The sequence below is a fragment of the Struthio camelus genome, chromosome 5 (genome assembly GCF_040807025.1).
Source record: "Struthio camelus isolate bStrCam1 chromosome 5, bStrCam1.hap1, whole genome shotgun sequence".
In the NCBI taxonomy this organism is placed as follows: domain Eukaryota; kingdom Metazoa; phylum Chordata; class Aves; order Struthioniformes; family Struthionidae; genus Struthio; species Struthio camelus.
In genome coordinates this window covers 19105363-19115332 of record NC_090946.1, presented here as the reverse complement: position 1 = coordinate 19115332, position 9970 = coordinate 19105363, and the positions used below count along the sequence as shown (strand labels likewise).

At 48.2% G+C, this 9970-nt stretch overlaps 1 protein-coding gene across 4 annotated transcripts in view; it reads right to left on the bottom strand.

Moving 5' to 3' along the window:
* Positions 1-9970, bottom strand: part of SLC22A18 (solute carrier family 22 member 18) — a 63104-nt gene extending 53134 nt beyond the window's left edge. For 2 of the 4 annotated variants that reach the window (XM_068944847.1, XM_068944850.1), the window contains exons 1-5: positions 9816-9957; positions 9467-9667; positions 7783-7880; positions 5418-5563; positions 4498-4630 (exon numbers count right to left, since the gene is read on the bottom strand). In XM_068944847.1, coding sequence (XP_068800948.1) covers positions 4498-4630; positions 5418-5563; positions 7783-7880; positions 9467-9640 — 551 coding nt within the window. In that variant the 5' untranslated portion in view covers positions 9641-9667; positions 9816-9957. Of the gene's footprint in view, positions 1-4497; positions 4631-5417; positions 5564-7782; positions 7881-9466 lie in introns of all 4 variants that reach the window. The other 2 variants (XM_068944849.1, XM_068944851.1) reach the window with 2 other exon arrangements.

Here is a 9970-nt window from a genome sequence, read left to right as displayed (position 1 = left end):
CACAACCAAATGCACAGAGTGAAGAGTCGATTTGGCTCCTAGAGGTCCTTTACTCCTTCCCTAATCTGATGGCTCCATGACAAACAGTCTTGTTATTCCCTCCCCGCTGAGGCCACTGCGCCACAGAGCACAAGCAATGGAGATAGACCATGAACGATGGTGATGGACCACGCTGCAGTTCCTGGACAAGGGGACACCACCTCGCCCTCCGAAGCCGCCCAACACAGAGAACAAAGGGATGCCTGTGCCGGCATCACCGAGCCACGCCGCTCGGCTAATCAACGTTGTCCCCGTCCGAGAAACACCGGGGTCTGTGCTGGAAGGGAGCAGGAGCGGTTCTCGGCAGCAGAATGCCCTGCTTTGTCTGGTGGGAACGGAGCGCCACCCGCTCGCCCGGCTCCTGCCCAGCCCTCGAAACGCCCACGGTCTTTCCATTCTGCCACCCGCCTGAGAAATTCCCTGCCAGAGGACATTGTTCAAATGGTTTAATTGGGAGAAAGCGGGGGGGGGGGGGGGAGAGAAAAGAAAGAAAAAGATGCAACTCCCTACTTCAGGCAAACAAACTCCTCCTTCTCCCCTTGAAGGAGGGGGATAATAGCACAGCCAAGAGAAAGAAAAAAACCCCATCCCCAAACCCTGCTGTAATAATATTAAATAAGAGACCAAAGGGGTTTGGCCAGGAAAATCCCGAGTTCAAAAGAATAATCGCTCCAAGAGAGTTAAGCCTAAAGCTGAGTCACTAAAATGAAGAAACCTCTCCCCGTCCGAAGAAAGCAAACAAATCCTGGGTCATGCAGCAAAGCTTCTCTATGTCCTTGTTAGGAGGAAAGAAGAAAGGAAACGAAGCCAATTAATCATAGTCCCAGAAGAAAGAAGGAAACCTTTGTAGTTAGGCAACCTACGCTCATCTTTCCACTTCTGAAAACGAATCCAGCCTTATTCTTTCTCCCTTAACCCACAGCACGGACGCAAAAGCCTACTAGCGACACCAAACCACCTCTTTCCAGTGCTTTACAGCCTTCTGCAGTTTGCGGTCCCCTAGCGGTTCTCCATTGCGTGTGTGGGGAGGGGGGACCTTGGCACAGCCTACAACAGGTCTACTTTTCTTAGCCACCTTTTGTAGACTATCTGTGAAGCAGTTCACCAAGCTCACCAAGCATCAGGAGACCTCGGATGTACCACTATAGGAGCTATTTTCAAGCTAGGAACTCATATCCATAAGCCTAATCAAACTGATCTACGACCAGAAAACACTAATAAAAATAATAATATTTCTACAAACATGGAAACACTTTCCAAATGATTGTGCTAGTTAATTGGTTTGTGCCTGATCCTCAGCTGCTGTAAATCTGCCTGGCCATCATCCTGCCCACTCTGCAGGTGCATGCACCATTTGTGCAGAGGCGAGTGTAAAGGTCTGTATTAATGATAAAGGTTCCCAGCAATTAAATGCAATAGCGGGACGACAGCCTGCAAGCAGCTCCTTGATTTGCAAGAGGCCACATTGCACAGACAAAACACATCCAGGTCTGACTTGAGGTCACCATTCCTGTGCTACAGCTTCATTCAAAGTTTTGGGAAAAAAAGGAGGGGCGAGGGGGAAAAGTAGTTCTTCAGAGAGAGGAAGTGATGTAGCTGGTGACTAGAGCCGAGGCGTGGAGGTCAGCATCTGACATCCAACAAATCCTAAGCAACTTGGAACTAGTCACTCAACTTCCTTGAGGCTCCCTTAATAAATAAGCGTTGCTAAATGTTATCCTCACAGTAAAAATAACAAGACAAACAACAAAACTTCAGCTCAGGTAAATCAAAAGTAAATACAGCGGAGTGACACCTAAATTACATCAGCTAAGGAACTGAGACCGAGTTTTATCCCCTCTCTCGTATACAAACCACTACTAGCAGGTGAATAACGCTGTTGATAACAGGTGGGGATGCTGGGCAGCTTCGCGGGGAGGGAAGCTGAAGGGCACAGAGCGGACAGAAACCCCCAGTTTTGTTCCTCCACGACATGGCAGACGCGCTTATTTTAAGAGTAAGGCGACTGCAGCATTTTTCCTGTGAAAGACGGGGGCGACTGCGCAGCTCGAGGCACCGCTGGAGCCCCCACCCCTGCACGAACGTGGGAAGCAGGGCACTGGGGTCGACCGCCCATCGGTGGGGTCCAGCCTGGAGCCCCCTCCTCACCCAACCAAACCAACCCTCCCAGCTTCAGGGCGGCCCGGAGGGTCCCGCTAGCGTGGTGGGTTTCCACGCCTCGAGTCCTTCCAGCGGGGAGCAGAGCGCCTCGCGGGCGGCCAGGCTGCCCTCCCGGGGCGCAGCTCTCCAGCAGGACTCGGCTGCCCTGGGATGCTCCCACCGGGTGCAAGCGAAATAACCTCCCCAGCAAGGGGGATCCCAACTCAAGCGCCGTCTCCTTACCTCCCTGTGATTACAGGCTCACTTTTGCCAGCGTTACGTTGCGAGGGGGAAAATATAAGGGCCAGAATCTTCCAAAATAAGCAACGGCCAGTTTGGGGAATCTGAAAATACTGTGTTGTCCGGCAGCGCCAAGCCCCATCCTCCAGAAACCAGGCTACGTTCAGATACCACCAGTCTAACCACCGAAACAGAAGCCTCTCCCACGCCTGAGTTTTTCAGTGGTCACCTTTTCTACGACACAAGCCAGCGGCTGAGACGCACAAACACCGGAAAGCGAAAACCCCGCTCTTCTGCTAAACGATAATGCGATTTAAATGCTGACGTTGAAACATGGACATATAACGCAGGATTAAGCCGAGAACTGAGATGAACTTAAACTTCCAGCTGATTAACACACACTGAAGGGATACAGTTACCATACTTGACGACAAATAATACTCGTTAGAAGACATCTAAGCAGCAACATCTATAAATACTTTCAAGTGCCAAGTTAAGTTGATATTAGGTATATCCCCAGTTTTCATTTTATGTGACCATCTGGTGACTGCAGCGTGGCTCCCGCTAGCCAGGCTAGCGTCAGTTAGCCGACACAAAACAGGCACCAACGGCAAAAGAATTGGTAGGGCAACCTACAACTCATAGGGCCGTAACCGAGCACGCCCTACCTACCATGGCCACGCTACGTACCTTTATATAGGTTTTGCAGCGCTTAGGAAAAGGATCATAATGTGAAGTCAGGAAAAACTAAAGGGCCGTATTTGCTGCCTACTGCAGCCAGGGATATGTCACTAAGCTGCCTGAAGGTCAGGAAGAGTGATCTTTCCCGAGTGACACCACTTTGGAGCGCGGACGCACCCCTCGGCGGCGGCGACCAAGCAGAGGCTGCAGGCAGAGCTGGCGTTTGACAGCAAACCAACGGTGACATCTAGCGGACACCAAACACCTACCGGAGACACTGATTTCTTCTAGGGAAGAACCAGTTTCCACTAATTATCTCTACTCTCTGATCTACACTACAGAGCCACTATAACGCTCGCAAATGTTGAAAAAAAAGAAGTTATTTCCACGCTAATCTGAATCTGCAGAAGCAAAGGTCCGTGAAAAATAATAATAAAAAGAAAAGATCAGGAATTTCTTTTCTGCTACAGCGCATAAGAAAAGGCCACAGCAGCCCATTACGATGTGCTAGGCGGTGGAAAGGGTAAAGGCAACGCTCACACCTGGCAGCTGCGTGCTTCGGCCCCTAATCCTTGCCCTGACAGGGCTAAACCTCCTCATTCCCCCCGCGCTGTCCCAAGCTCGCTTTCCTCTTTCCTCAGGACATGCTCTGCACTGAGCACCCCTGCAAGCACACCGATTTTTGTGCGAGTTTCGCCCTGCCCGAGACTCCCGTCTCTCTACGGTACGCCACCGCTTGTGAAAAGCGGGGCTAGGCAGCTGCGCGCTGCTTTTCTGCCCGCTCTTCTCCCAGCGCTAGGGAGCTAGGAGAGCAACTTAGACTGTTTCTCACTTAGCTTGTTTCCTTTTATTTTAATCTTTCCCACTTTGATATCAATTCAGGAAGGCAGAAGATGAGCTTTTCAGCAAGGCCTCCTTAAAAACAAAGCAAGCAGTTCTTTTTAGCTGTATGAAAAAGAAAACATTGAGTTCTGGTACGATCCTTTACCATCACCAGCACAGCCAAAAAAGGTCGACAACTGAGTTATCCATCATTGCTGTAACACTGTCAATTCTTCCTCGCCCTCTGGCATAACAGGACATAGGGGTGGCTTACTGTAGGAGACAATCTGGGAATGTTACTTTCCTTATTGACCCCCTCCACTTTAAAAAAAAAAAAAAAAAGAGTGAAAATCGACTAGCAGAAATTACAGAATTACAGAAATCTTTTGGCCACTCTAATTTGTACCAGGCCCTGGTCTGGCACAACGACGCAGCACTCACAGTTAAAACACTTGACTCAAAGAATAAGGTATCATCAAAAGCTGGCAAAAAAACCTCCCAACAACAACAAAACACTCCTTAGCAGTTCCCTCAGTGATTGCAACAAGGCCAACACCGGACAACTCAATCACCCACCCGAATTTGGTGGACAGGGTACCTCCCAGTGCCGAACCGACGATAATTCCTATACCGAAGCAGAGGCCCAGCTTCCCCAATGCACCGGCACGTTCAGAAGGGGTAGTCAGATCTGTAATAACCTTCTGAGCACCTGCAAGGAAAAAAAAAAAATCCAGTGAAAAAACTTGCCGCAGGATCTAAGGGGTGGGTATAATTTTTTTAGGCCACAGGAACCGTGCTTACCAGAAAGGAGTCCTTGCAACCTTGGGCAACTGCTCACACGCTACTGAGCAGGATTGATTCAGTATGTTAAGTCACAGGAAACAAAGACTCAACCCACATAAATAAACCACTACACAGGTGGCAAAAGTAGGCTTAGCACTCTTGTCAACTTCCAGCCTCTTGCAGTGCTACATGAGTTACACAGACTTCTACTAGCTAAAGGTTGTGTATTTTTTTTTTTTTTTTTAAAAACCAGAAGCATCTAGGAAAGCCAGACCAAAGCAGAATGGCTTGGTGGGAAAGGAAAGGCAGTTTTGTAACCACACGTCGTTTTGACCAATATGCTCATTTTACCAGGCTTTATATGCACTACATGCTGGGGGAAAGCTCCCCTTCAAAACCTGCAGCTTGCGAGAAGGCAGCTGAGAAGCTTGGGATAGCACTGCTGCAAGCAAGCATTCATTGCCTGTGTCCAAATGGGGAAATCCAATCAATTTGCTCAAGATCATGCAGCGAGACAGATCTTGGACTACGGGCGACGAGCGTTAACTTTCTGTAACCAATATACGTGCTGCCTCATGTTCTCACTGCTTCAACCCTCGTAGCCACCAAGATGCTCCTCTTACTTTCCTTCTTGCTGCTGGGCCTGTTGACTCTGAGCAAGGAGTCATCCAATAAAAGCAATTTGGGAAGTCCCTCAGCCTGACCGACCTTACCTGGTAACCCATGCATGAACACCGACGGGAGCCGGGAGAGGAAGAGGAGAGGGATGCTGGTGGAGATGGATATCAGCAGGAAGAAGGCACTTCCAGACGCGCAGGAGAGTGTTAAGGCAGCTCGGCTGCCAAACCGGTCAGCAAACCTGGTACAGGAAAGCGTCCAGGGTTTTCAGAAGAGGGACTATGTAGGACATTATAAATGCAATACACAGCTACCCAAGCCACACTCATTTCCTCTCTACAAGAAGTGCAGCTCGATCAATTTTCAGAAGTGCCCAGCACCCAAAGAGGGCAGAGTTTCCAAAGGAGCTCAGCTCCCACGGTGCTGAGCATTGTGACAACCTCTCCTCGCTGGTGCCTGCTAGAAACACAAAACGCTGCCCTGCAAAAATACTTGAGGCCTTGCCTGGGTTCGCGTGCAAGGTGCGGTGCCAAAACACCCCGCTAGCCACATGAAGCAGCCCACCCCAGCCTGTGTTTTATCACAGGCAGAGGCAGCTAGAGCAGCCCAGCTGATGTGCAGTAACTCATTAAATATTACAACTTCAGTGCATCAACTGCCCTCACATTTTACTTTGAAAATCAAGAGTTGGTTAAAACCAAGGAATCAGGCTAGCTAGTTTTTCAGTTCAGGTCCAACGGTGATTGAAATTATTTCAATTCCTTTCCAGAGCGCATCCAAAACAACAGTTCTCACTCAGTTCAGTTAAAGAAAATAAAAGAGAAAGTTTTCTGTTTAGGTTCAATACAGACTTTGCAATAATGGCTCAAGTTTACTTCCCTTTGAGGGCAGAAAAAAAAGAAATAGTCAAATCGGGTTCTGTTTTTAATTCCGGTTTTGTTCAAGTCCCTGGTTTAAACGCATCAGCTTTACAGGATATTTTAAAACGCTAATTTGGACAAAGTCCAAGAGTACCACAGAAACTCTTCTTAGCAACTGGGAGCAAGATTACCATAAGTTAGGCCCTAGTAAAGCTTTTCACTCCAATTCTTCCTTTCTTCATTTCATTAAAGTTCTGTGTTACAGTTAGCAGATAAACGGTACCTTGCATAGTAATTAGTTGTGCTTACACTAAAAGAAACACCACCACAAAAAGCAAAGACTAGTCTACAAATTCAAGCACAAGCAATTCAAGGGGTTGGCATTGCAGAAGAGGTGCAGGTCAGAACTTCACTGTTTACATCAAACCCAGCTTACGTTAGCTGTTTGTAACCTGAAGACCTCAGTTCACTGGCCTTATTGGTTTTGTTCTAAAGAGTAATTTCAGTGCTCCATCTTCTCGTCAAGATGGAGAAGGAAAAAAAAAATGACATAAGCTACTTCCATGTTTCTGTTTCTTATTGCTCCCCCCTTCTCTTTAAGGGGCTACCTCCATGCTGAGGACAAAACGTTCACAAGTCCAGAAAAATCTTTTTTATCTCAAATCAACAATGCAAATTTTGGCTGCAATATGGCAATACATACCTTCAGTCTCATGTACACCCCTGGGAGCCTAGGCCTAAACACATTTTTGTATGTCATTCCCCTGTTCCTGTGAAGTGCCGTTTCTGGACATTAGTGAAAAAGCATGCATGGACAAAAGCCACATGGTCCCAGGTCCAGAACAGAAATATTACTCTCCAATTTTGTTTAATAATAGAAAAATCATTCAAACTGGGTCACCTACACCATCTCAATTCTTGGAATTAGGAATTAATTTTCTTCCGAGATGTACTGAAGAATTTTTTCTATAGTTACAATTAATTATTAAAAAATGTGTCCGGCGGTAGCATCTAAAGGCTTTGGGAGATCAGATTCCCCAGAGTGCTACACCCTGCGCACCGGAGGATCCCCTAGAGCTTACAGTCTAAAGCTACATGTCTGTAGGTGAGCTTGTAGATCTGTACACGAATGTTAGGGACTGATAATCTAAGGAATTCCAGCTGTGTGTTCAACCACATTGACCTAAACGAGGTAAGATTCAACTGCAGAAATAACACGATCCTCGAGTTTTTCACTTATAGTTCTACTTAACATTAATAAATAAATGCTGTCTTCTTTAAAGATTTCCCAATCCCGTGACATTTCTGAGCTTACACATGGCTCTAAACATTTGCAGGATTAAACCCTCAGAACTCAAGCCCTAAGGACCTGAGTATGTTGTCAGGCTTAAACGCGCGTCATTAAAACGTAGCTAAGTTAACATAAACGCCGCTTCTACGCTGCGGTATTTGTAATTATAATATTTATTTTCCCCTTGCCCATTTGTGAAATCTTCACGCATTTCAACGGGAGCATGAACTAGAAATAAAGTATTTTTATCATAAGAACGCCTAGCTTTTTTCAGGAATGAAAAGGGTCGTGAGACTTGTTCTCACTTACCTTCCGAAAATGGGACCTCCCACGAGCTGAAGGACACCAAAGGTTGTCTGGAGGTAGCCAAACCCAACCGAGTCCAAACCTAGGCTCTTTGCCAAGTACTAAAAACAAACAAACAAAAAACAAAACAAAAAAAAATGAGGACAGAGGAAAAAGAAATGCATTATATTTCTGAGTAAAGAGCTTCATGTCTGCATGTAGAGGACTACAGCTCCAAACACTCGCTTCCTTCAGCTCGCAGCGCATCCAGGTTAAAACTGCCAGCTAAGCGCAGCTCACCGAAGGCACGGAGGTGCCCCAAGCTAGCCTGCCTCCCCAACGCGTGCTCTGGACCCGCGTCCAGAAACTTCCCCAGCTCGACTTCCTCCTGCTGGGCAAAGCACAGGAATTCCCTACGCGAAGATGTGCTTTCCAAAACTGCTTTGCTTCCCGTGGCCTGGACTATTCATTTTAAGCAGCGCATGACCAGCCCTCAGGTATTTAAAAGGACAATGCCAAGAGCCAGCCTCCTCTGGGTGGTCTCACCTACTGCTTGCTTGGAATATAGAAAAATTAAAGCAGGGGTTATGCCTTTCTCAGGGTTTCCAGGGAGAGTTGTTTTGTGCAAGAAACAGAACTGCTGCTACCTGTTCTCGTGGTCCAGCACGATTACGCTAATCCACCACAAATAAGCTCCCCTTAGCCAGCTGGCTCAGTTACAGCTTAACACCAGAAGGAGGGGGGGAGTCTGGAGGCACAAGACCAGAGAGATCTCCCAAAAGGCCTGGAGTCACCCCAGACACAGGCGGACTGCCAGGCTATCACAGATCTGGTGCTCACAAACAGAAAAAGAAACACCAGAGAGGACGAGTAGCGGGGGAAAGGCAGACGTACAAAATACAGGGCACATACAGAGAGATGGCACCTACATTTGTATTTGCTGGTACTCCTTCCCTACAACCTGCGTTTGGACCATTGCAAGGCCCTCCCCGATGGCTCTGGCAGCGTCCCCAGTACCTACAGAAGATACTGATGCTTTGCTTTGGCCAGTCAGCTCCCTCTCAGCTCTGCCTACAGCTTCCTGTCCTCCACCTTGCTCCCAGAGCCCCTGCTTAGCCTTCCTCACCGCTCAGGTCAGCTACATCCAGCACCTCCACCACCCTCAGGACAGTTTGACAAGGACAGACTGCAATGCCGACATTTATCTCCCCTTCAAATCCTCTCCTGGTGGAGCAGGAAAGAGGATAGAAGGGGTCAGTAAGCAAGAAGCAACAACTCCTACTCCCAACCAGGTTACTGCTGCCACAAAAATGATGTGCATAGCACAAAGCTGAAATCTCCCATTTCTGTTCCCTTGTCTTGCTGCCTGCTTGGCAGGTCACTCACCTACCATAGTTTTCCCGTTTAGTCAGGAAACCAGAGAGGCCCAGACTACATCTGCGCAGAGCCTCCATGGGGACCTTCAGCCCAAAAAGGGCTGTAGGTGCTACCGCAATACAAGTAATAAACCAGCTTTTACTGCCTGCATACGCTTACTCTGAAGCCAGTCACTCATGAAACAGCACAATTGCAGCTTGCCTGCAATATAGGACGCACTTTCCTCTCTTTCCTGCTGGAAAATCTCTTCTGATTTTGCTGGGAAACTGCATCAGCAGTGTTGAAGGGGAGAAGCATGGTGGAGCAGCAAAGCAGGGCGAGCCATACTCACAGGTATGACTCCCAGCTGCATGAACAGGAAGATCAGGTCTAGGGTTGCAATCAGGTAGGCAACAAGGATCACTTGCTGCTTTTTGGCCTCCTCCGACTGCTCTTCCTTCTTGCTCTTCACTCTCGCGGCTCCTTGCTCAGCCCCTGCGCGGGCTTGGTTGCTCACAGCGCTCATGGCACGGCTCACTGCAGACTGCCCAGGCTGAAAAATGACACGAAGGCGCGTTCAGGCTGGCAACGCCAAGCATAAGAAAAGTGCAAAGCTGTGTTTGCAGTTCAAAGCTTAATAGTGTGAAACATGCTGAGTCAGCATGCCCTTTTTTCCCCCTCCTCCTTTTTCCTTTGATTACTTGTCAGGCGGGATCACAGACAGCTGCTCAATGCACCAGGAACCTTGCTCCTCAGCCTCGTCCCGGGTGGGTCCCTTGCTCCAAGGACCGTTGCAGTGAAGACCAGCTTGAGGTTCCCAGTGGGGCTGAAATCGGACTTCGCTCCAAGCAAGGCC